Source organism: Diadema setosum, chromosome 7 (genome assembly GCF_964275005.1).
Source record: "Diadema setosum chromosome 7, eeDiaSeto1, whole genome shotgun sequence".
NCBI classification, from domain to species: Eukaryota; Metazoa; Echinodermata; class Echinoidea; order Diadematoida; family Diadematidae; genus Diadema; species Diadema setosum.
This window is the reverse complement of record NC_092691.1, coordinates 8,451,449-8,479,318: the sequence shown is the minus strand read 5'-3', so window position 1 is coordinate 8,479,318 and position 27,870 is coordinate 8,451,449. Positions and strand designations below refer to the sequence as shown.

The 27,870-nt window shown below is 39.4% G+C and overlaps 3 protein-coding genes across 3 annotated transcripts in view; all 3 read right to left on the bottom strand.

Annotated features, from left to right (window-relative positions):
* LOC140230677 (uncharacterized) overlaps positions 1-1,900 on the bottom strand; it is a 51,560-nt gene extending 49,660 nt beyond the window's left edge. Inside the window, exon 1 of the mRNA XM_072310817.1 lies at positions 1,636-1,900. Within this exon, the coding sequence (XP_072166918.1) occupies positions 1,636-1,881 (246 nt within the window). The 5' untranslated portion in view covers positions 1,882-1,900. The remainder of the gene's footprint in view (positions 1-1,635) is intronic.
* Positions 1,901-12,694: 10,794 nt separating this feature from the next.
* On the bottom strand, positions 12,695-15,397 carry LOC140230831 (uncharacterized). Its single transcript, XM_072310974.1, has one exon. It carries the CDS (start codon positions 15,217-15,219, stop codon positions 13,288-13,290), a length of 1,932 nt encoding a protein of 643 aa, XP_072167075.1. The 5' UTR covers positions 15,220-15,397; the 3' UTR covers positions 12,695-13,287.
* Positions 15,398-16,615: 1,218 nt separating this feature from the next.
* LOC140230675 (uncharacterized) lies at positions 16,616-25,104 on the bottom strand. The gene is made up of 4 exons (XM_072310815.1): positions 25,007-25,104; positions 19,308-20,049; positions 18,178-18,270; positions 16,616-16,713 (listed from the first exon to the last, which is right to left on the bottom strand). The coding sequence occupies exons 2-4, from the start codon at positions 20,035-20,037 to the stop codon at positions 16,616-16,618; spliced, it is 921 nt and encodes a 306-aa protein (XP_072166916.1). The 5' UTR covers positions 20,038-20,049; positions 25,007-25,104.
* Between the last annotated feature and the right edge of the window lie 2,766 nt (positions 25,105-27,870).

Genomic DNA, 27,870 nt, shown 5'->3' with positions numbered 1-27,870 from the left:
CTTACTGTAACATAATATGGGGAAATTGTGCAAAGTATCTTTTACAGCGTATTTTTATTTTACAAAAGCGTGCAATCCGTATGATCAGTAATAGACAATTTCTTAGCCACACAGGTCCTCTATTCAAAGAACATAACTTATTGACGATTTTTGATATGAACAAATTTTTTCTCGCTGTTTTCATGTACACATATATAAACAACATTTTGCCAGGGTTTCTTGATACTTCCTTCATCCAAAATAAGAATAAATATAATACTAGACAGATGAATAGATTGTATATCCCAAATTTTAAATATTGCATTTCAAGATACACTTTCAAATATACGGGACCTGTTCTATGGAACGACTTGCCAAATGTGATAAAGCTGTCTAATAGACTTTCAATATTTAAAAGAAGATACAAATCATTCCTTGTTCATATAGATATATTATAAATTTGAAGTTTTATGTAGTGAACAAGCACCACACTTTGATTACTCTTGCCTTCTTATATGTATTGTGCACTTTTTGTAGTATAGTTTTTCTTGTGTGTATTGCATCAATGTAAATATTCTTTGCTGTAACATTTGGGATCAGCCATAGAAAGACCAACGGTCTATGTTGATCCCCCCACAAACTGAAATAGCTGCTTTTATGTTGTGTTTGTCTGTTGTAAAATCCTTGTAAGTTGGACTTATTTTTCTTGTATTGTTGCAATGTCCTACTGTGTATGTATCGTTCCTGCATTTTGTAAATGCTTTTCATCAGGATGTGGAAAATAAATGAAATAAAAAAATTTAAAAAAATTTGTCCGCGTCATCATCATGTTTTGTTTTTATCTTGTTTGATTTGGTTTTCTGCCCCCCCCCCCCCCCCACCATTCTCCCTCCCCCTTCCGGGCGAGTTTTTTTTCTTCTTCTTCTTCTTCTTCTTCTTCTTCTTCTTCTTCTTCTTCTTTTTCTTCTTCATTTTTTTTTCTTCTTCTTCTTCGTTTTTTTTTTTCGTTTTTTTGCGCCCCCAAGGAGTGGCGCCCGGGGCACGTGCCCCCCTTGCCCCCCCCCCCCCCAGATACGCCACTGTTCTTGGAGCTGCGAGAGGGATTACAGTATCAAGTATAGTATCTAATAAAGGAGCAGCAAGGTGTCATAGTGAGCCACATAAATAATCTCGCACAGACCAAGGTTCAGAGATTTATTTCAAGGCCTCTATCACTTTGCACACTACTTCATGATGATTCCTTTTATATTGTAATATAAAATCATTTATATGACATGTATTTGACAGGCAATATCCTACACACACAAATATCTCAATGCAAATCATCTCATTTAACCTCCGTGGTTATATAATGCATTCAGATCGAGTTCAGCATCACAATTTAGAGCTTATGCTTTTCTACAGATCTATATAAAAACACAAAAACAAACTTCATGATCAAGACATTTCCATTCTGGTCCCCAGAGCCTTGAGGATTAAAAATTTTGGAAAGCAATACAAAGGACTTCAATAGACATATATTCCAAAGTGTTTTGGTGAAAAATTACATGCGGGTAGTATATATTTCGCTTTTGATGATGGATTTTGACTCAAAATAAACTATCTCCCAAAAGTGACATCCTGTAGAAGACATTGGAAAAATGAAGCAATGCCTACCGTTTGAGGACTCGCATGCCCCAGTACAGTTGGTGACCCTTTGCTTAAATGCTGCAGTCCTCTCAGCCTTTGTGCTCTCCCCTCTTCCAGCTTTTCTTGGCGACTTTCAGAGTTTCCACCTGTGGTCTCTTGCTCCTCCAGTTGGGAATCCATGACGACAAAACACGGAGTTCCGCTCACTTCCGGCAGCTGCGAACCGGGCTGTGAGACCTCCATGGCTTCTTCTTCTTCTTCTGATAGCTCCATCAGGTGACGAGTCTGATGTACGCTTTAGTTAAAACCTGCCCGACTCATGAGACCTTTGACCCGAGTAGAATTAGAAATTATCATACAGAATAGATCTGGATTTTAAGAAGAGAAAACAAAAATTCCATATGTCTCTTCTCCTGAGGAACACAGAAAGAAAAAAGAAGTCAGGCAAATTCTAAGATATTGTCGACACCATTTCTGTAACATGCCTCATTTGAGTCATATCCTGACAGTTTAGAAAAACAGTGGCTAGAGTATAGAACCCTAGATCCCCTCTGTTTCCTGTTAGTATCAAACTGATTTCAGCAAAACTAGCATCAATAGCAAGTGAGCGAGCGTGCGAGTATATGTACAACCACGTCCAGTTAACATGTATTTAAGGTCAGTTGGTACTGAAAATCACGTCATGCATGTCGACTTACGCGAGTTGTCAACTTATAGGCCCGTAAATGTTGACTGTTGTTTAAGATGTGAGGAAATTTTCAAGGAATAACATCAACAAAAGCAAAAATCAGCACTTTCCTTTCGTGTCGACTTATGGTATGCAATATCGACTTAGGCCCTAAAAGCGAGGTTTAGACCTAGTACTGTAACTGTTACATTCTTTGACCTTGCGAAATTGTGAGAGTTGTCATGTGTCGTCAGATGGTCATTACTAGGTCAAGGTCAACTCAAACCTTTTATTTCCCCAATTGTTAGTTATGCAGTGCCTGAGGGTTGTTTGTTTGTTTTTTGTTTTTTTGATTGTTCTTGTTTTGTATGAACCTGCATGTTATCTTGATTAATTATGTAATTTTACACGGTCTTTATATCTAACGTTAGGGATAGGCCTTTGTAATACTGTAGACTTCTATATGTAGAAAACCCTAACAGTTAAATTTTTCATTTTTGTAAAAATCATTTGTAACATTTAATAGCGATTAGGCCTAACGTTAGGCCCTAATTCAGCCTCTGTTGCTCTGGCTGCGCTGCGATCATGCAATGATGTGTTGCCAGTGCCCAGTGGCAGTGCCACTTAACCGACAAGTCTGTCTAATTCCGCGAAAAACTTCTCATTTTAAAATTTTAATAATGACATTTGCTGGGTCAGTTTTTCACATGTTCTAACAACGTTAGGCCTACTTTGTAAAACGTACACTTCCTGTAACTGTTAAACGTTGTATTACAACGTTTACCTGTTATCTATTGACCGACAAGTAGACCCTATGACTACATATATCTAATTCCGCGAAAAACTTCTCATTTATAGGCTCTAGTGATGACATTTGCTGGGTCAGCAAATGTCATTACTATAAATGAGAAGTTTTTCGCCAGCAAATGTCATTACTATAAATGAGAAGTTTTTCGCGGAATTAGACATAGCCTACTTGTCGGTCAAGTCTATCTAACGACAACGTTTAATACACTGTAGATCTAGTGTAGAATGTCTAATGCACTTGTCAATTGAAGTCCCGGCCCATGGGTACCCGGGGATGGCCGGGACTTGCAACCAAGTTGGGCGGGGATTTCAGCATTTTTTTTCGCCCGGGTTGGTCGGGAACAGACCGGGCTTTGTAGGGGGAAATTCAATTATTTTGCCCCGGTGGGTCGGGAATGGACAGGGGTTTGTCGGGGGAGATTCACTTATTTTGCCCCAGTGGGTGGGGAATAAACCAGGGTTTGTCGGGGGAAATTCGCTCCAACCAAATGGCAGGCATTTGGGGCGGGAATTTTGGCCGGGATTGAGCCAGATTTTGCTTGAGAGTTGATTATGACTTGTACCATTTCCAGTACGGTAATGTGACCATAAATTATTTCGCTTGACTAGCAATTCCCCGCTATTGAGGACTCCGTAACGTTGCCCAAAAGTTGCGTAAACGCATGAATCACGTAAAGAGCCTAGCGCGAAACATGCGTAATTTGCGCATTTCGTGAATTTTTCTGACGTGGAACCTTCGATCGTATTGTCCGCGGATGTGCGCCAGATCGGCGCTTTACGCGATTCCACGCGGGCGGGCTCGGTCACACTGCCCAAAAATTCCGTAATCGCATAAATCACGTACCGGTAACTAAGAAATTTGGTTTTGTGTGCTTGTCCGTCGAGAATTTTACCATTTTCGCTGATTTACGCAATGAAAAATCACCGATGAATTGCACAAGAACTACGGAAAGATCACGTAAAAATATAGCGCCACAATCATGCGTGAGTTGTTAGTGATACATTAGTGATTCCTCGATCAGTATTTCATGAGTATTTACCGTGTTCTGTTAGAGATACATAGGCCTACGCCAATATTTTTTTTTTTCAGTGATTTTCAGTGATACGTAGGTGTTTCAAGCGCGAAACATGCATCATTATTCATAGTCTGCTTTTTTGTCAGTGGAGAGTCGTTGGTGAACGCGATAGCGGCAACATTTTTGCGAACAATCGCTGATATTCCACGCATATTTCGCGCATCGTTCGTGTAAGAACCACGCAAACTATGCAAAAATTACGTAAAACAGCGCAATACTGCGTAAAATTTTTACGCGAAGCCGAGTTTTGAGCTCCTCAAAACATGGAATTGCGTAAAGTGCCGATCCGGCGCACATCGGCTTACAACTACGAAGGTTCAAAATTGTAGACAAACTCATGAAATGCGCAAATCGCGCATCGTATCGCGTAAAGTAAGGCTCGAATTTCTTACGTGATTCATGCGTTTACGTGACTTTTGGGCAGTGTGACAGGTCCTCAAAAGCCAGGTTTTTGAGCAGCTCAAAACTCGGCTTCGCGTAAAAGTTTACACACTTCTAGGCAGTATTGCGCCGTTTTAGTTTTTACATAATTTTTGCGTAGTTTGCGTTGTTCTTACGCGAACAACGCGCGAAATATGCGTGGAATATCAGTGATCATTTGCGAAAATGTTGCCGCTATCACGTTTATGTGCGATTCATACGCAGCTAATTGTGATAAAGCGCAGATTATGCGTGATTTTCCGTGGACCTCTGTCGTCAGGCGTCATGCACAATCTTGAATTCGCCCTAGGGTAACATCCCCAGTATTCGGTCACTTAAGCTTTTTTGCAATATTTTTCAAACTAAAATAATACATACATACATCATATCTACAGCAATGTACGTGAAATATATCAAATTTCTTTAATCTCAACTTTCATTTCGTTAAATATCTCACAGAATTGCACAAAATCGTGAAATATTTCACCTTGAAAATTCCCCAGTATACAGTCATCGGCTCCAGTATTCGGTCACACGATGTGCGCGTTCAAAGTCAATGCGTGTTCAAGGCAGCTGAAAAACGCGCGCGCGCGCTACCTTGTTGGCGCAAAATTGCATCGGGGAAGTTGCGGCGACCGTTGGTGACCGAATACTGGGGCCTCGGCACTTGCATTCAACCCTTGTACATTGGGACACTGTATCGGCACGTATGGACATTTTGTTTTTCTTTTGCGTTTTTGAGGATACCATTACACTCCAAGCTTGCGATAAGCGAAAAATCCAGCAAGAGAACGGCGTATTTCTCGATTTTATTTTAGCGCTTTTTCGGCGACCCGTACTCGCGCGCGCTTTTGGAAAGTGGTAGCGCCGATTCTGCACTTTTGACCGTAAAATTTGGGATTTTGGATGGATTTTTGGAGGGGGCTAAAGGAGTTTCCTGTTGTGAATGAGTGTGCAAGTATGTGAATGAGTGTGATTTGCGTGTGTTGTGACAGTTGAACTTACTGCATACTGGCTGGTGACTAGTGATAAGTGACCGAATACCGGTGCCTGACCGAATACTGGTGCCCTTACCCTATTTGGGGCCTTTGCGTGCCTATGCGCTGATTAGTGATTTTTGAGTGATATTTCCGTAGTTCTTGCGCAATTCATCGGTGATTTTCATCGCGTAAATCAGCGAAAATTCTCAACGGACAAGCACGCGCAAAACCAAATTTCTTGCGTGATTGTGTCACACAAACTTACGCGACTTTTGGGCAGTGTGACCGGGCCTTGAGGGTCGGGACTTGGCCGGGGATGTCTATACAATATGCCCGACTTGTCGGGGACTTGGCGGGGATTTCTGCGCAAATATTGCCCGGACTGTCGGGGAATTGGCCGGGGATTTCAACTTCAATTTTGCCCGGCCTAGTGCCGGGGACTTAGCGGGGGATTTCCGTGAAAATTTTGCCCAACCTGTCGGAGACTTGGCCGGGACTTGGCCGGGTAGTGTAACATCCCAAAATTGCAAGTGGGATGCAAGTCCCGGCCATCCCCGGGTACCCATGGGCCGGGACTACAATTGACAAGTGCATAACCGGTTAGACTAGTGTAGTGAGTAGGTGCCTAGCGCTAACTAGACCTATAGGAATGTCGCTGTAATAAAGACAAACGCAGTTAGCATGGCATGACATTCATGTGTCGTACCTATACTATAGACAACTAAATCACTGAATTACTGGATATTATCTATACTTACTGACGTAGGTGCCTAAATCTGACTGTCTCTTTTTGCACTTTACGGCCTCATATTACAGTCGATCAGCTCCTGCTGGCGGCCGTCCGTGGTCGTGCTACATATACTATAACTAGCAGACCGATTTCCCCGCGTCTAGCCCGTAGTCAGAAATTCGTGTCCGCGCATGTCCCTATGCAGGTGGTTCAGCTCACAGGTGAAGTCGAAGTCCACACGGAAATAGCCTTTTGTCAAGGCCCTCTCGCTGTATGGTGAAGAGAGCCCAGCTGAGTGGGGTCGCGCTGGCGCGCTCGGCTGGCCGCTCGCTTCGCTCGCCCATTACAGCGAGAGGGCCTTGACAAAAGGCTAACACGGAAAATGCTTGTGGCGCAGTCTCGCCCTGCATACAACTCGCCCAAAAGAAGGAAATCCAGATGAAACTTCGACACTACTCTGCTGAATTTGAATGACATGAATGACAGAAATATCACTTGTAACACATAACATTGTGTTGAGCCCCCCCCCCAACTTTTTTGCACCATACAAGGGAATACATAAGGTGTCACCACTTTGGGCCCCCCCCCACTTTTTTTACCCCAGAAGTGCGTAAGTGGCACTAGAAAGAAATAGATAGAGACCTTGAAGCGTGAGCACGGTAAGGTTGTTTTTGCGCTGAAGACTTTTTTTTTTTATTTGGCTTGTCAGCTGAAGAAACTCGGAAGTGGCACCAGAAGTTGCGCTGAAAGCCCCCTTCTTTTTTTTTCTTTTTTTTTTTGCTTTTTTGCTTCTTAGCTCATGAAACCGGGAAGTGGGCCCCCCTCCCCCCACTTTTGAAAACGCTCCGCCGGCCCTGGCGGCTTCATATTTCCTCGACTTGTTACTGGTGTATATGGGGTGATATTATTCCCATGCCTTCTGAAAGAGGCAAGTCAAGTACTCTTTTACCAGAGAAAATTCAAAATATGTTGCATAATCTTTATACTGTATTAATATTTTCTTTATATCATTCTATGCATGTGACATCACAAGCTGTAGTAGCCTTGCATACAGCAATGGCGGCATAGAAACTTCAGATAGTCATAACTTTTGAACCGATTGTCCAATTTTCCTCAAACTTTTACTGATGTGTTCTACTGATATTGCTGCATTCACTTAATCCACATGTATGCTACCATAAAGGTGAACTTGTCCCTTGATAGGTCAGTATTCTTAATATTTGCAGATTCTAACTTTTCCACTTCAGATACCAAGTTTGCACCACCACCACAGTATGAAAACATCAAAGTTTCTTTCTATGGCAGTACACATTTTGAACTTTATTCTCTTAAGCATCTATTAAAATGGTAATGGCATAACTCCTTCATAGTTCCGGAAAGATCGTAATTTCCATATCTTTGGGTCTAAAAATGATATATTTAATGTACCGGTAAGCTTTGTCACTGTCATATGCCAGTCAAATGACAGTCACATGACCAAACCGTTGAAACTCGATATAGAGAGATTTGATAAAACAAAATACCTGATATAACAATTTATTTCCCAGGTCCCAATGAATTTAATCCTTTGATTTGTATTGTTTGTTGACTACTGATATAACAAAATATCTGATAAAAAGAACAAATTGTCATGATCCCAAGGATCTCGTTATACCAGGTTTCCACTGTGTGATATGTACTTCAGTTAGGCTAGACGGGATGCTGCCTAAGTATTATGTACAAGTATAACTTCCCGACACCCACAGTTTGGTCTCCACCATTTTATCATCTATGATCCCCATTCTGTGCTAATATTGACGGATGCAATTGTATGCTGCTCTTGAGATGTCTAATGCTCTTTTTCCAAGCTGCAAGCTTTCTTTCTCAAGTAAAATTATGAATTGCTGCTCCTTTTTAAACAAAAACATCAAAGTTGTATTCTAAAAAAATAACAGTTTGCATAGTTTTGTTAGCATAGAAATGGACAATTCATTTGTTGCATATCGTCACTGGGGTGACAAGACCTTGTATCTCAAATTCTGGTGAAAATTACTTTTTTGGATTAATGGTCAAATAATCAGTGATGTCCTGTCCAAATCCTAACTGTCTTACCCAAAAAATAAAGCCACCACAGCATGTCAAAGGAAAGGCTATCCCATTCACTATAGTGCTTACACCGCCATGTTTTTTGGCTCTCCTTTGAACATTTGACATTTTGTAGATCTATACAAGGTCTTATCACCCCAGCGACAATATATTATCAATAAGAGTAACTCAACAGATTTACACTTTATAGGGTCTATTGTAGCTTAAGAGTGCATCTCAAATATTAAAATGACCAAAAAAAAAAATCAAATAGCTTTAAGATGTGATGCCATCTTTATCTTCCACTTCCTTAATCGAAATCTATGTTTTAAAACAGCATTTATCACTTGTGGAATGAACATACACTTGGAACAGCAACATTCGTTTATTATTATTTCATCTTTTATTGCACATAACATTGTACATGGTGTACTAATGGATTGTGCTGAATAACAGTAAACACTCACATATTAGTAAAACTAACCAGCGGTATGAAAAGCAAATTATTAGCTTTCATTTGAACTGCCATAGATCAGCAAATTCAAAGAATTCTCTTAAAATGACTGAAATTGCAGAGAACATACATGTATATAATAAGATTTTGGAGGAAATGCATTAATGATTTGTGCTATCAAAGATGATTTATGGTCATCTACTATAAGATTAGAGAAAAGCTTTTACCTTTAATTGCAGTACAGTTATACATACCACTGGTAATAACCTGAAGATGTATTCAACATGCACTGTAATCATTTGGGTCTGAACATTTACACGGGATGTGCATGCTGTACTTCATCTTTAACGAACTTTCGACCTATATGCATGACATGACATCAACTCTTGCAGAGTTTGCTGTTGTCTATAACCCAGTACGAAGTCATTTAAAGAAGACTTGTGAAAAGCAAACAAACACATAATGTGCAATTCTTTTCTTTTGCAAACCAGTGAAAACATATACAGGCCAGTGGACACGAATTATTGTGTGAAAGTCGAGGTGAAATATCATGCCTAATCAAAGAGGATGATTTCAAGCATATGCTAAAATATTATTTCAATAAAGAATGAACAAACGAATGAGAAGAATGAATGAAAGATCACAAATAGGCATTTCCCATCTTTTGAAATGATTGTCAGTGTCCATGTCACCTTCTTGCACAGACATAGTGAGAATTAAACTCATCACTCAGTTATAACTCATATATAACTACAAGGTCACATATTCATGAATGCATCTTTTTTGCACTACTTGACAGTATTAAAAAACAAAGTATGAGTGGTTGCTAAGGTATCTCCAAACAACAGTTATCATGGAACGGTAATAAGCCAGTTCACAGTTAGCACTAGTCTGCAATGACCTCTCCAACCACAGACTTTGCAATACATGGAATGGTCTTCAAGAAGAGCAGCTGAAAACAGCAATGCAGGAAGTGTTAATTTACATGTCAGTGCTGCATGAATGACTTTTGTTAATCTTGCTGAAAAGAGTGCACATTCACCTGTAAATACCAATCTACACCTGGTTCATTTACAACACAGTTGTCAAGAAGCCCTATCTAGGTTTTGAATACATGTACCTCAGTTGTAAATCCATTTCATGAGAAGGTCTGCAATGACCTTTATCTGCACATGCTCAGATTGTAACTGTGAACTGGCTTATATGTGTAATTTACTTTTAAAAACAACCAACATTCAGAAACTGGGAAAAGTCAAATGTATGATTCACTTTCAGAAGTTTTGGAGCCTACGGATGGATAAGTTTCTCATTAAATTCATCCAAAATATGAATGAAACACACAAGGTACATTTCGTCTGTTGAGAATGAGAAGGGCGTTAAGTTGTCCCGAACACTATGGGTTTAGAGGCAACTTAATGCCCTTATCATTCTCAACCTACGATTTCATGCCATCATTATTATACCACATAGTGTTACACATTTGTACTATAGATATGACTGCGCAGAATATGCTAAAATAGTATACTTGTAAATGTGTATATGTGTATGTATAGGTCTACTTTATATTGGTGAGAGAGGTGACATTCTGGTCAAAAACTGTGTATTACAGAGAAAAAGAACAATGCACACGAGACTTATTGCCTTTTTCATACCCACTTTATAATTCAGGATGGGGGCTTACTCTGCATGCAGCCATCTACACAATGAATTTCCATCAAACAATAAACTGGGACAGGGACGATATGGTGGAAGTGTTCAGAAAGTATATAATGAGTAAATAAGCATTCAAAAACTTAGGGGCCAGTTAAATTATTCTGTGAATTTAGTAGTTCAGTTCAATCATATGGATTCAGTAGTTCCGTTAATCAGCAGTTAGTAGTCGACTGGAAGGGACTTGATTGCAACAGAGACGAAATGCTCAAAAAAGTTTGTGTCACATTAAGGACCAAATAAAACCAGAGAAAGCAAGCACAGACAAGAAAACACAGGCCACATACAGGCAAGACCCACAAGAACCATTCAAAAAAACTCTTGTCAAAGCTGAAGAATCCTGAAGCAGAAAGTGTAAATTTCAGCATAAAAAGGATGTAGGGTCAGTAAGAGGGGGGGGGGGGGGGGTGTGCTCATCAAGAGGTGCAGAAATCACTAACTGGTAGATGCATCCTCAAAGTAAATGATGCAGTTAAATATCACAAGGGCACTGGAGACCAATTCCTAACAGTTGAAAAGATTGATCTACATATAAAAGCTGGGCAACATCATACAGAAAGATACAGACACAACACATCCATATTCCCAATTTCTGGTTGCACACTGCACATACATATTGCATATTCCTGTTTACTTCTCGAGTATCACCAGGGTGCCTACTCCCTCTCTGTCTACCACACTGTATCAGTAAAAGTTGCTGGTTTGTTGTTGTTGGGTTTTTTTTCATCATCAGTCACCACAAATAGATGAAAAGAGTATGGCCACTACCTCATCCATAAATACAATGGAATCTCATTATAACAAGGACGTAAATCCATGACAATTACCCTGTTATATCAGGATTCTCACTATATTAGCGTACAAAAACAATAGATATAAAGAGATGGGACTTGCAAAATCACCTTGCTGTAAGAGGGTTTTGTTACAATCATATCTGACTTTTACATAACAAGGTTCTACTTTACTGTAATTACACTGTGCATCTACATAACTCGATAGAAAACAGTAAGGTTATATTGAATGGAAGCTGAAGAGATGTGGTATTAGGCCAATCATCCTCTGGTTTGTCACTGTTGTTACCATTGGTGTTAAACCTGTTGAAGTAAATTCTGTTTCATCCTACCTCAGGCTCAAGTCTTATCTCTCCTCAATATTGTGTGCATCAGTTGCGCAGAAACATATTCCACACACACACATATACATTGAATCAAACACGTGAGAAAATGTTGAACAAAAATATAGATGGTGTAAACACACTCAAGATCACTTTTCAGTCTACAACAGTGAACTATATAAAGAAGGCACATTTATGATAGAGTACCACTGTAACACTTTTCTATATAACATCTTTGTAAACATATGTATTTCATATATGAATATCACTTCAACAAGTATACAACTGTAATAAATATGTGTACAATGTACATGTAATATAAAACACTGTGTATACAATGTATATATGCTGTAGTCTGAAATCGTGCCTATGATAGTAATTTCAGGCATACAGCTAAACTCTTCACTGTGCATATTTGCAAGAATATCATATTTTCTGTCCCCTTACAAATCACAGCAAAATTAATTGCAGAGAAGAGGATTGTGATATGTTAACATACACATTGTACTGTATATATACTGTATAACATATAACAATTTCTGAATTCTGTTACAAAGCAAAAGGATCTAATTTCCTTCTCTTAATAAACATTGGATTAGAAGCTTACATTGCCTGTCAAAACATGGCAGATTATTATCAAAGGACAAGTTGAAGTTTCAGTGAAATTTGCACTTATGCATCTTTATGTGAGTTTAACTGTGTTGTACTGTTTTTGTTTCTTTTTACATCATCCATTTGCACAGTATTAAGTCAAACTATGAGCATATTTCTACAACAAAAAGAGTACTGTCAACAACTTTACCATCAATTTAGCCAAACTCTGTTAGAAATACATCTAACTCTTACGATCACAAGAAACTCATTACATTTTGATGCCCCTCCTTCTTTCAGAAAATAATTAGGAACAATCTCTTCTTTCTACTAATTTTATTCCATTAAAAAACAACACGCCAGCTGCCTTTCTATAATATTGCATCAAGAGTTTCTCAAGTGTTCTTGATGTAGGCTGTCTAAGAATTCACAGTTAGGACAATTTCATATGTTCTCAAAGCTGACTACAGTGAGATGCAATGCAAAACTGAGTGTGCTGTTTCTTTTAAGCGAGGCTCTGTACACTTCACACAATCTTTACATTTATGAAAGTTAGATGAAATTTTCACTTTCAGTGAAGTTTTAGTTCACATGTATACTAGGTATGCAAATAATTATGCAATGTGGAGTAAACACATTACAGTGGTGTATTCATACAATTCAAAATTGTAGAAAGGGAAAGATATGTTCGTGATGACTACAGACAAAGTGAGATTAAGAGCTATCAGAAAGGTGGAAAGGTCACAGTAAATTCTATTTGGCTATTACTGATTAGAGTAACAACACAAGATGAAAGAGACCTATGTATGAAACTAAGATCTCTTGTACATGGGACTGACAAACATATACAGATACAATCTATGGAGCAGAATTTTTTCTTGACAACTCAAAATGGTGCTGGAAATGTGGTAGTCTGGAGGGTTTCAGTGCTAGAGAACGCAGACAGTTTGCAATAATGGAATTCAAGCATTCTCCTTTTCTATATTCTTTCATTTGAAGTTAATACAGAAAATGCTCTGAAACAGACTCTAATATGGAAAAAGCTGAACAGTTCAAATGCACCGTATCAGTGCTTGCCTGGCATGGTGTTGAGGGGCTCGATCCTGTGCATACCAAATACACTGCCAGAAATCTTCCCAAGCCTTTCGTCGTCCTGCTGGGGTCCTTCCCTAGGGTGTTCTTCTCCTCCGATGTCCTGCCCCTGTTTAGGGACGTTGACATCCACATAGAAGGCACCTTCATCTCTACTCCCCTCCCCCCTTTCTTCTCCCTCTTTGGGACTAGTGTTCTCGTACCCCTGGCCAACCTCAACGGCACTACTCACACTGCTCCTGGGGCTGGTGCCGGCCTGCCTGGCCTTGCGTAAGTAACACAGGTCATTCTCCCGGGCCCGGTACCATGGAAACTGTCTCATCTGCTTTTTGCGCTCCCTCTGTCTCTGCCGCTCCCGTTCCCGGTAACGTGGGTCCTGCCTCCGTCTGCGGCGCTCCAATTTTTGCTTGAGAGCATAGGCAGCCCTCTCCTCTGGTGTCTGCATGAGGCGTTTCAGTCGCTGCCTCTCTCTGTTTCGGGCTCTTTCCATCTCCCGCTGTTCCTCGGTCATGTTGGCTCTACTCCTCTGGGTGGACTCTCTGTTCCTCTTCCTGATATTTAGCAGAAGGGCTTCTGAGAACCAGGGGGCGCAAATCGGCTGTACCATCTTGGGAGTCTGTGGATTGGTGATAACACTTTCAGCCTGACCATGTGTTGGAGCATCAAACATCATTTTGTCCTCCGGCATGATACCATGAGGTCTATCCAACTCTGACTTTACACCAGTATCTGTCTGTTCGTACGGTTTGGCTGGTATGGTCTGGCCTGTTCGCAGGTTCTGCTCATGTAGGTTGCCATGGTCACGCTCTTCCTCCATTGGTAGATCCTCAAGATGTAATTTAGCTAGATAGTGTGTCCGGGCTTCTTCTGCAAGTTTCATCCTCCGTAACCTGCTCCTCTCGCGATTCTTTCTCCGCTCCTCTTCTTTTTCCTCTTCCGTCTGCATGGCCCGTTTCAAGCGTTGCCTTTCCCTGTTCCTTACTTTCGTCTCCTCAATTTTTTGCCTGGCAGCATCCTGATACATTTGCTCACTCGGTGTTTCTAGCGAGATCCTTCCAGTACCTGGATGAATATTTTGGTTTCTGTGAAAAGTGAGATCAGGTCTAACCATGGGTGGTTGATCTGGAATAGCAGTGGACTGTGCCCCAGCCTCGCTGTCTCCATCATACTGGTAGTTGATCACAGCGGGACCTCTTTGACGTTGCATCCTCTTATATTCCCTGCTGTACTTCCTCTCCCGCTCTTTTTGTTCTGGTGAAAAGCCAGCTCTTCTCGCTCTCGTTTCTTCCCTCTGCTTGGCCTTCTTGAGTTCAATGAGCTCCGTGATAAGCCCCTCACGCTGTTCTTGATCGAGATCTTGCTGCAAGAGCTCATAGTGTTTCTCTGTCATGACGCACCTGAAGGCCTGCAGTGGGTTATTTCTTGCTTTACGCTTATACTCACGACTCTTCCTCCTCACCTCTGACTTCTTATCCTCTGACAGACGAGCTCGTCGTTCCCTTGCTTGCTCTCGCTGTATCCACTTCCTGATTGCAACCAATTCAGCGATGATGCCTGCTCTTTTCAGAGGGTCAAGATTAGGCTGAAGCAGCAATTTGCGCTGCTCGTCCGTCATGATGCGCTTGAATTCAAGCAAAGGATTTTGTCGCACCATGCGCTTCCTTTCTCTGTTCTTGATGCGTTCTGCCTCACGCTGCTCCTCTGTAAATCGTGCCCTGCGAGCCCTCATTGCTAGTCGCTGCTTGGCGCGAAGCCGATCCTGCAGCTCTTCCATGAGCATCAACATGTCTTCATCTGACAGCCCACTTGCGATCATGTTGCGATGTTCTTCAGTCATGACAGCGCGAAACTCTTTGAATGGATCACATTCTTCCAGTCTCAGACCTTTAAGACCTGGAACTGACATAGAGTGCTGGTTCCTCTCCAAAAGTTGTTTTTTTGACTGCTTCCGCTCTTGTGCCGTGGCTGCAAGGCCCAATCTCTTCAAATCCTTGTCCTTCTTCCCAGTAAAGTCTGAAACTCTTGTAGACCGCCTCTTTTTCTTCGAGGCTGCGACAGAAGAAGCCTTTTCGTTGTCGGGCAAGACACAGCCAGCCCTTTCATCACTTGTTCCACCTGAAAAAAATGAACAGAGAACTTTAGTATAAAGACGGTATACTTTGCCCCTATTTCAAAATTCTTACAAGCTTGCTTTCACTGGGGTTACAGGGGCAGATCCAGGAATTCCGTAAAGGTGAGGTGCCTCTAAAACAATAAAGGGGGGGGGCGCACGCCCCCATTTTTTCTTTTTATTTCTTTGTTTTCTATAGTGATTTGACGAGACATCTTATGGTCATGTGATGAGAAAATATCTTCCTTATCATTGCTTTCATTACATGTATTTTCTTGTCTACCTCAAGATGATTCATGACCACATTTGACTCCTTTAATTAGCCAATTTCTCTCTGTCCTTCTTCAATGTTAAAGTATTCTTTCTCCCAAATGCGTCCCCTATGGATCCGCCACTGGGTTAGGAGGTCTTGTAAGAGATGGAAAGGTGGATTGGCATCAAACTGTCAAAGGATCTCCTAATCGCCACCACATACACATGTTCATCATTGTGGCTAAATCATATGCATATTATTTTGTAAGTAAGAATATTTTAACATTGAAGAAGGACAGAGTGAAATTGGCTAAGAGTCAAATGTGGTCATGAATCATCTTGAGGTAGAAGAAAATAATGGAAGCAATGATAAGGAAGATATTTTCCCCTCACATAACCATAATTAAGATGTCTTGTCAAATCATTAAAGAAAATTTTGTAACAAAAGCTGCTCTAAAGAAGCAGTAGTTACAAGAAAGCAAGAAGAAAAAAAAAAAGGATACATGTAGCTCACTCCCTGAAGTATGGTTCAACCATACGGTGCAAAAGAAAGGAATGGCCACAGATGGAGCCAAATTGATCCTAGCTAACAAACATGTCTATACGCCTTCTCTGTGTCTGAGTACATGTATTTACCATGTTCAAACAGAACCATGGCAGTAATGTCTGCAAATCAAAGTTTTGAAAATATCCAAGAGCAATGACGGGCTACGACATCGCACTTTGGTACAGTGTATTCCCATTATAACAAACACAGTTATAACAAAATTCCCGTTACGAGGACGTAAAAATTCAGGCTGCAACATTATGGGCTCTATGTTTTTGTATTGTTTGGTTATAATGACATTTCGATATAACGAAAAAAAAATCTGCCCGTCCCAAGGACTTCGTTATACTGGGATTCCACTGTGTGATAGATAAATGTAGATAGAGCAAAGGTTCAGTACTTACCTGCTGATGAACTGACAGCAGGTGAAACAGAGCCATGCATTGGCTGGTTCCTTGCCGGTTGAGACGATGAACCACCAGCTTCAGGTGCTGCAGTCATTTACGAGAAACCATGATATCAAATATTTAAGTAGAATCGCATAATTTTGTCAAATTGGTGTGCATTCTGATACAGAAATTCAGACTGTAAGCACAATCCATCAAAACACTTAACTGTATTCTTAGAAGTACAGTCACGCACATGATTTTATTTTCTTACAAAAAATAAAGAACAATATCCTAAAGTGTGTTCATCCTGTATTCATCTTTATGCAAAATCATTGACGTACTCTAGGTTTGAACTTTAAAGGACAAGTCCACCTTCATATATATAAGGATTGAGAGAATGCAGCAATATTAGTAGAACACATCAGTGAAAGTTTGAGGAAAATTGGACAATCTGTTCAAAAGTTACGAATATTTTAAGTATCTGCACAGTCACTGCTGGAAGAGAAGACTACTACAGTGTATGATGTCACATGCATACAACTATATAAGGAAAATAAAAAGAGAATTTCACAAAACTTTACTTTTTGAATAAAGTGCACATTTCTTCGACTTGCTACTGACGTATGTTAATGGTAATATTATTCCCCCTGCCTTCTGAAAGAGAGAAGTCAAGTGTTCTTTTGTTATGCGAGAAAAATGGAAATGTGTTGAATTTTCTTTATTCTTTCTTTATATCGTTGTACTCATGTGACATCACAAGCTATAGTAGTCTTTTCATCCAGCCATGACTGAGCAGAAACTTCAAAAATTCATAACTTTTTAACAGATTGTCCGATTTTGCTCAAACTCTCACTGATGTGTTCTACTAATATTGCTGCATTCACTCAACCCACATGTCTATGAAGGTGAACTTGTCCTTTAATACTAGTAGTCATTCTGTGATCCCATCAGGGTCATGTCTAAAATCATCACTTTGGAAAAAAAAAAACAGGGCTGCGTGATTCTGCAGAAAGAAAAAAAAAAATGTCATACTGATACATACATAGTCTTACTTATACCCTGTGTAGCCTCTTCAGTGTCAGCAGTACTCATCCATAGGGCCCTGCCTTTATACAGGGCTGCACACTGACCCATTTTCTCTACTGGTCTGACCTTTTTGTCTGACAAATACGTAGGCCTACCCAGTTTTTTTTTTTTCACTTTTTACTGGTCCATTCTTGTAAAAGTTACTGGTCTGACAGTGATTTTTACTGGTTAGGGACGGTTGGACCAGTGCCAAATGTGCAGCCTTGCTTTATTATTACCCCTAAAATAAAACAGATTTCTCTAAGGCAAAAATAATATTTTCATCAAAAGATTGAGAAAGTGCACATACCCTACATAATATGCAGTTGTATCATTCTACAAGCATGCTGAATCAAATTTGAGAGTAAACAAAAATATCACAACAGATGTATTTCTTTATTTTTTTAAAGGAGCATGTAGGCCTACATGTACTGCCATACATATTGTAATAAGCAAAAATATTATTTGCTGGCAGCTGTGAAAAACCTTGCCTGCACTCACCTCCACTGCCTTGCGAGTAGGGTGGAAGAGCTTTACCCTGCGCTCTCGAACTGTCTGGATGGTTTGAAGCAACAGACTCTGGAGCTGGCCAGTCTACTAGGGAGAAACAGCATCAATAAGATAAGTTTGGTTTCACTGTGGTATTTGATATAGGATGATCAACCTTGAATTTGAAAAAAATGTATTACAAATCACAGCAATAGAATACGGAAGTGATAATATCCAGTCGCAATGTTTTACATGTTGCTTGGGTTGGAACCATGCAGGTGCATGCACACATGCTCAGGCCAGGTGAGGTTGTTTAGAACCAGTTTCCATGGTACGATTAATGGCTATGACACCACAATTTAAGGCCTGAATTCATACAGTAAAGGTGGTACAACTGAAACCATGGTTTAAACCATGGACAATTTGTATGGAGCGCCAAGTGTCACATGACCTATTTCATTACAAAATCAGTCATTTCATTAATGAAATGATCATTTCATCAACAAAATGGTCATTTCATTGATATGATCAACGAAATTGTCTTTTCGTTGACGAAATGATTGATTTCATAGCAAAATAGGCCATATGCGACACTTGGCGCTCCATACAAATTGTCCATGGTTTAAACCTTGGTTTCAATTGTACCACCTTCGTGAATTCAGGCCAAAGACTCTAAAGGCCTACTCAAGATGTTTTTGTCATTTTTTTTTTTTCACGAAATCTATGACAGAACTAATTTCAAGTATAACTATGCTAACATTAATCTATTTCAGCCAATGAAAGTGAAAATAATCATATCTTTTTTAATAAGGTGAGAAAACTCCATTTGCAAAGCCTTTGTACACAAAATCACATTTTTGAGCCATTTTTGGTCTATAAATTATGTATAGAAGGTCGTGAAGTGTTGTAATGGTATACCTGATTTTTGCGAAAATGGTGTCATAAGATGTGCGAGACTTAAAAGTAAAAGGTCAGCGAGCGGAATGGTTGTGGAAAGTGTCAAGGGGGAGTGGGTGATTCAACACATGACTCACACATGTAAAAGATTCCACTTCTTTCATTCATTGCAAAGAGCAGGTTGCTAACCCTGTGAAGTGAAAAAAAAAAGAAGAAGAAATGAAATCTACAGCTTTTGTCATCACCTTCTGCAGAGTACACCAACAACTGTTCTGGCTGGTTCCTGGCATAATACTCAATGGCTTCTTCATGCTGGTGACAGTAAGCTGGATGGAACTCAGACTGAATGGCTTGATATCCACTGGGACCATTCTTATAGACTGGTGGTCCCAGAGATCCAGGCGGGGCCAGGGCGGGGCCTTGGGTGTGGTGTGGCTGTGCTGCCTGGCCGTGGCTTTGGCTAATGGCTGGAGGCAGCGGGTGTGGTTGATGGATGGATGACTGGGCAAGGGAAGCAATGGAAGGCAGGGCTGGTGCTGACTTTGGCCCAGCCATGGAATGTGAGAAGGACCCTGCCATCACTGGTGCCGGCACTGACTGTTGGATGAGGGGACTCTTCCCGTGCAGAGTTGGCACTGTACCAGCTGCCACATAGGCAGCCGCCGGAGACTGTTGGTGAACGGAGGCCGCATAGGGCGAGGACAACCTTGGGGAAGGAACAATCGGGACTGGTGATCCAGAGTGAGATGACATGGGAATGGAGGTCACTGGTGAAGATGAAGGCACACATCCAGCCAGAGCTGAATGCGTGGAAGCAGAAGAGTGTGGCATCATAGACATATTGGATATTGCTGGAGTGTTCACTTCCGACATTGGGGTTGTAGAACCACGAGTGGCTAATTCTTCCTGGTCAGGAATATTGAAAGCGGCCATAATATCCCTCAAGCGTGGGCTGTTACGATTCACAGAACTCATAGTCTCCTACACCTGCAAACAAGAAGGAAAAAAAAAACAGTCACAGCACTCCATTTACATGTATTTACAGTGTATGCATGTGTTCAATCCTATAACTTAATTTTAATTACAGGTAACCTGTAAAAGTGGACATTTGTGTGGTGCTGTTGTGCAACCAGAAACTAGTGTGAAAATTAAAGCGAAAAAAAAAAGTGAATAATTTTGCTTGCCATATGATCCAGTACTGGTAGTTGTTTTGATTTTGTGGAATATAAGTTTGACACAACTAACTCATCGTACCAGGCCAAGCGTGAAAAATTACTTTAAATGGATGGTACAGTATTGGTGGAGATGAGAATTGGGCTTTTAATTTTTTGCAAGATACCAAGAAAACACTTAAGAAATAGTACAGAGCATACCATTTTAAGAAGAATTAAAAGTTTATTTGATGAAAATCGGGTTTGGAATACTGAAACATCCAAAAACAAAGTAAAACAAAGCGATCTTAATAAAATGTGGGTCTCACACTTTGTTTGAATCGCTCTGTTTTGGATATCTCAGCCATTTCAAAACCAATTTTCATCAAATAAACATTGAATTCCTCATGAAATTACATGCTCTTTCATACTGTATTTTCATAAGAGGTGAACTCATTATCTCCAAAAAAAAAATGTTAGAAACCTGAAATTAGGTCTCAACAAAAACTATACAATCCCTTTAAGTGCAAGAATATCCACTTCTACAGTAAATTGGCTGATATCAGTAATCAGGTAAATTAGAATGAGTACAGTGCATACAATTGTGTGTATACAGAGCACTGTACAATGTATGTCAGTACAATTGTAATAGTGTACACATGGTTTATCAGACGTTAAGAAAGTGCCTCCATAAAGAAATGATGAATATAAAGTAAACAAAGAAATGAGTGAATAAATAACTTTACAAATAAATATACATGTAATATGCTATATACTGTATACACTCATCAAAAAAAGAAAGCAAACAATTTTCCCAGTTCATATTTTTCATTGAAGATATAGTGATAAAAAGAATTGTGTCATATCCCATTTGAAAGGTTATTGAATTGGCTATCAACTTGGTAGATTTATAAAAAGGGAAATTCTACACATGAGTGAACACATTCATTTTTGTCCTCCAAGGCGCAAAAGTAAAATTTGCAGAAATTGACATATTGAAATCAATATATGCAAATACCCTAAAGATAACAATGATAACAAAAGACCAATTAACTGCAATGAGAGACATGAATGAAATACACTGTAGCAGTTCCTACTGTAAATAAGTTTCCGTTCCCTTTTTTCTCTTTATATTCTCAAACAAAAAGATACTGGGGAACAAGTGGGGAAACTGAAGGTGAAACATGATTATTTTCTGTCTACTCAAAGTTTAAATGACATAGGGAGTAAGCAGCAAAGGTGATAAAATGGACAGAACTTCTTTATTTCTGTTTTAATTAAGGAATTTAAGAATTCAAAAGATAAATTCAAGAACCAAATATTATTTCAAATTTTCTTGATTTGCATTAACATTTCAAATTTCAAAAATTCAAATTCAAAATTCAAATTCAATTTCAATTTCAAAATTGCTCCTTCTCTTATGTCTTTTAAATATGGATCTGACAGAAGATTCTTTATTTTCCTCCATTATTTTTTGCCTTTCTTTATCTTTGAATGGTTACAGAGACATCACAGAGATCATAGATTGATTTTTGCAAAGTAATTTGCATTTCTTATTGTGCTGAATTTGTCTTTTGTTTCATTGTTTACAATGTATATGGAAGAACACTTGCGCTGAATAACAACTTGTCCATTTTTGCAATTTTTACTTTTGAGCCTTGGAAGAGAAAATGAATGTGTTCACTCATGCATAAAGTTTCCCTTTTTATTGACCAACTAGGTTGATAGCCAGTTAAATTACCTTTAACATGGTATAAAACATTAGCTAAATAATCTATGAGAAAGCTGAACCTGAAAAAGTGTTTACTTTCTTTTTTTTCTTTTTTTTTTTTCTTTTTTTTTTGCTGAGTGTAGATGGATAACACTATGGATTAAAGAGAGACAAGATAGTCATAATTACAGTATTAAGAAAACAAATGACCTTATAGGAGACAATTGCATGCTTTACTGCTGACACAATATCATTTCAAAAGCTGGATCTTGTACATTATAATGTATGATATGGCGCTTTTTTATGTACCGGTACATGTGTATATATATGTTCATCGTGTTTTCCATATGAACATACAGACTGTATTGGCCCTACACTTGGTGTATACACATACCATATATACACTGCTGTACATACACTTGTACACATACAGTAATTTGTATATGATTACAGTTTTATGTTTTGCTTTGCATCATTTTCTGCCAGGTGTATACATATGTAGGCCTACAAACTTTAAACTTTATAAACTGATTTGAAACTTTGATAACACTAGTACCGGTAATAAATTTTATCTTCACAGGTTCATTGTAAGCTACACAAAGAACTTTCTTAAAGGACAAGTTCACCTTCATTAACATAAGGATTGAGAAAATGCAGCAATATTAGTACGGCAGAACACATCATTGAAAGTTTGAGGAAAATCGGACTTGAATCCATTCAAAAATTATGAATTTTTGAAGTTTTTGTGCAGTCACTGCTGGACGAGAAGACTACTGCAGTGTATGATGTCACATGCATACACAATATGAGGAACATAATAAAGAGAATTTCACAAAATTTCATCTTTTGAAAAAAGTACACATTCCCTTGACTCGTTACTGACATATGTTATGGGTAATATTATTCCCATTGTCTTTAGAACGAGGCAAGTCAAGTGCTCTTTTATTATGCGAAAAAAGTGAAAATATGTTGAATTTTCTTTACATTTTCTTTATACTGTTGTACTCATTATGTGACATCACAAGCCTTAGTGCATGTAGTCTCCTCATCCAGCGGTTCCAACATAAAAATTTTAAAAATTCATAACTTTTGCATCGATTGTCCAATTTTCCTCAAACTTTCACTGTGTTCTACTAATATTGCTACATTTTCTCAATCCTTATGTTTATGAAGGTGAACTTGTCCTTTAAGTTTGTTTTGTATCTTATTTATTTTTGTACACTCAAATGAGGAAGACACATTAAAGGGACTGTACAGTACTGGTTGAGGTGGGGATTTAGGTTTACAACATTCCTAAGTGAGGTTAATGAGAAACCTTGTATGAAATATGAAAGAGCATGTAATTTTAAGAAGGATTCAATGCTTATTTGATGAAAATTTGTTTTCAAATGGCTGAGATATCAAAAAAAGTGATAATAATAAAAGGCGACAGGCCACGCCTTTTATTAGGATGTCTTTGTTTCACCTTGTTTTGGGATATCTCAGCCATTTCAAAACCAATTTTCATCAAATAAACTTTTGATACCTCTTAGAATTGCATGCTCTATGACATCCAATAGAGTGGTTTCTGAATATCTCGCAAAACGTTAAAAGCTAAAATCCTCACTTCTGTACAGTCCCTTTAAGTTGGTAGTTTATAAGCATAACTTTCAACAACTCCCTAAGAATTTATCACTTCAATAATAATTTAGAGTCTTAAACAAGTTTAGGTTTGTAGGCCTATGTTCACTTTGATTTGCACCACTAAAGTACAAAATTCTGCACTATTTACAACATCCTATAAGCATGATCATTATTGTTTGTAACATCAAAAGGCAGAAAATGAATATTAGCATGTTAAATACCACACTAAAGGCCAAAAAGTTGTATGCCTGTAAATGATGGACAAAACGATTAGTTTTATTGCCACACAGTGTATGGACAATATGTTAGTTACTACACAAGTACATGTAGTACAATTAATGTTTGGTCCTGAAGCAATTTCCTGTTACACTATACAGTGTAGGCCCTACCACAAGCGAATCCAGAGGGGGGCATCCCAGGCGCGTGCCCCCCTATTTTTTTAACAAAAGAAATAGAAAGAAAAAATGAAAGGGGCGCAGGCGCCCCCTTTAATTTTTGAAGAAACCATCTTTGTCCGCCGATTGTAATGGCAGCAGAAAATTGTGCTGAAGCCTTTCATTTTTCATATTTTTATTTTTTAATTATTTTTGCTAGTCAGCCGATGAATCCTGGACGTGGCAGGAGGAATGGAAAAATTGCGTGCTGAAGCGTTTTTTGTTGTGTTTTGTTTCTTGTTGTTTTGCTTGTCAGCCGATGAAACCCAGAAGTGGTACCAGAAATATTTTTTGACACCCACTTTTCAGAATTTCTGGATCCGCACCTGCCTACAGACCTAGGTCTACATGTACATACGATTTGTAGGACTACACAGTACCTACAAACCTACAATTACAAACAATGTATCCCATGTTTTAAAAAGTGTGATAATCTGTTTCACTAAGTGAAAACCACCTGTTCTCCCTATTTTTTTTTTTATTTAGAACTTTTCTTTGACACAATGAACGAAGCTCCACTTAAAGTAAAGTCCATAAACATTGCTATGCTAGAAGCAATTATCAGTTTATAGAGTCTAGTGTCAAGCAATTAGGTTCTCTATTTCAGTATTTTCTCCATTTCAGTACTCTACGTATATATTTCACTATTTCAATTAGGGTAAAGACTAGTCCTACCCAAATATTTCTCTATTCAATTTGTTTGCTTATCAATCTATAAACTACTTGGAAACACTGAACTCATTTTCCACTTCATGGGGCAAGACAGATTATTATGTATATCATTCGAAGAAATACATGTATATGTCAGATATACCAATTTTTTAGATTAAATTGTCTAACTTTAGCTACACACTGCATTTTCACCATTATTTTTATCTTTATAGTGCCTTTGAACCAGCGACATTAGCGTCCGGAAACGAAGACTAGGTAACACACCAATCAGCTGATGCACAATGCAAACACACACGACTGATATGATACCGCCAGCAGTCGCAGCGATCTCGTGAACTGCCGAGCCAGCTTACCCCATAGATTGTGGAACACACTCACAGTACGACCGCTGAGTATGTGTTGGTGGTCTGAAGTCGAGCCTGCCAATGCTGTCTGTGCTTCGTACGTACGTACGTGTGCGTGTGAAGCGGGTCGGTCGGGACAAGAGTATGTCTTCCAAAACGGTTGGCATGAAGAAAACCGAAAGATCAGTTGTTTTCTCCGACATGCAGATCCTCAGAGCCCTCGAAACACCTCGTAATCACCACGCTGTAGATTGCACAAGATGACAGTCATTCGTTCCCATCAAATTTGAGGGAATTTGAATGAAAGTTTTGCGGAAACTTGCTATGACGATAGTGCGAGACGGACCGACAGCTTGTACGGACAGACGCCATTGCAGCATTATGCTTACAGCCGGTACATAATGTCAATAGACCATTCAGACGTTACGTGCATACATTTGCGCGAGAGACGGACTGGGTCTCATTGCCTATGTGAGATGTGTTCACACGCACGTAAACAGACAGACGGACACGTCACAGGGATTCCAACCATTTCCAGACATATCACAAGTTCACTACACACATTACCAGCTAGTATAGCGACCTGTCGTACAGTATATCTACCTTTCGCACTTTCAAACAGATTCAGTCTGCAGTAGGCCTATTTCATACATATTTTGATATTCAATCGATAGGCTAAGTGACAGACGAGGTGAAAGACGAGTTTATGACAGACACTAAACAAAAACTGGCAAGCGAGGAGTCGAGAACCCCCTATGAAACTGGCGCCATTTTCGCTTATTTTAAATACAGTATTTTGTGGTTAGCGTTTGAATTGAATAAGTCCTTTTTTTCTGTAGGGTGCCTACTTCTCCACTTCCCACTTGGTTTTCTCATCCTTTCCCAGCCTTATCTTCTGAAATGCATCACTAAATTCCACTTATCTACTCATCTCATTTATCATCTCATCTCATTCTTTGGGGCGTTGTTCAACAAAATGCACGTGAGCGGCGGATCCCTTCACAATATTCCGTAATTATGTAATTAGACATGTTCAATTTAAATAGGAACGGATAAACATTATTTATTAAAAAAAAATGCACATTTTGTTATGTTCCCATGACGTGTGATATGTGTAATTGCTAACTTTTATGTGAATGTTTGTGAAAACATGCTATCGATTTGAGGTGATGCGTGATAGGCCCTTCCGATACACCACCAGAGGCTTGCCTATATCCAGTTGGTTAGTGACAATCATGACGATGAATATTGCACTCCTCTTTCCACTGTGACATGGCTGGCTTTTTTTTTCTTTTTCATTGATTTATGAAATGAAATAAGATTTATCAATTTCATGTTTAGAGCCTGCTCAGAAAAAACAAACAAACAAACACAGGCTTCTTTGACTTTGTTCAGGATTATACGAAGGGTGGCTATAGAAAAGAAAATATTGAATAAGTTTTATCAATTTCATGTTGAGGGCCTATTCAGAAAAAAAAAAATAAACAAGCACATTCTTCTTTGACTTTGTTCGGGATTATACGAAGGATGATAATTAGAAAAGCAACTTCTACAGTGACTTCCGCCAAATCTCCCCACCATCTAAGTAATACAGTCGACGCATGCAGCTAAATACACTCTAAGAAAAAAAGGTTCTCAAATGGTTCTCGTCGGCTCCAAAATGGTTCTCATCAGATGGTTCTCGCAAAATGGTTCCGATGAGCACCTATAAATGGTTCCCAATCGAAATGGTTCCGTTCGTCACCATTTGCTAGTATGCGATCCAGTCCCCGAGTGTTATTTGTGGTACTCCTGCAGGTCAAACAATATCTTTAGGTCCACTTTCATTTTTCCCTTTGCTGTATATTCGAATGCCAGATGTGAAAATCACCAAAACTGTGGTATTGGTACAAAAATATTGTATGTGTTTCTACTGCTGTGATAATAAAAAGTACATATTGTTTTTATCGTAGACTAATGACTTCTCTTGGCTGCGTGCCAACTGACAGCTGCCACCATCCAATTTTAGCGCTCGATCAGATATGCGTACGCGTAAACGTACACATACTAGTACTGCATTGTAGGACTATGTAACCGCGGCGGCACGCGCCGCGGCTATTATGTAGCCCTGTGATGTGCTGCCTGGCCTGCCTGCGCCTATGCAAACCTACCACCGCACAGCGGCAGAGTGCCAATGCAATACCCATGCATGCAGCATGAGCAGCAGACGGCTAACCATAGTGTAGACACTAACACACATAACACATCACACCCATAACGAGCGGCACCCGGTAACGTTTAGACATTAATTTTGACAAAGTGGACTGGAAACGTGTCACTGTCAATTCCATTTTCGCCATGGCAGTCATCACAATTTAGGAGAAGAGGTAAGATTTTTTAGTTTTAATGTGGTTTTATCTCATTTTTAGATGACATTCGTTGGTACAAAATCAAGTTAGAATGTTACGTGTTAGATTCATCACTCAGTTTTCGTTTTCAGTCAGTGATTAACCTTAACGGTTAGCTAGATCCTAATGTTAGATCTAATTTGATCGAAGCTGCTATCTTGTGTAATGTTTACCAGGTACAGTAGATCCAGATCTAACAATAACATGTTAGGCCTGACACTTCTCCCAATTAGAAATTTGGCATACCGGTAGCAATGGCTCATGGGCTAGCCCGAACAGACGCCGTGCGGGGCCGGAGCATGGCTGTCACGTTTTTACAGCGACTGGGCAGGGCTAAGACGGCCTAAGTTACTTAGCTAGGTATGCATGTAACGTTTAGACATTTCTATGCCTACTAAAAATAGAGTCTACTGACTCCGAAACATAGCCCAAACGCCGAACGCAAAGATAACTGTGTACAAGGAGCGCCCCGGGGTAAGGTCTATA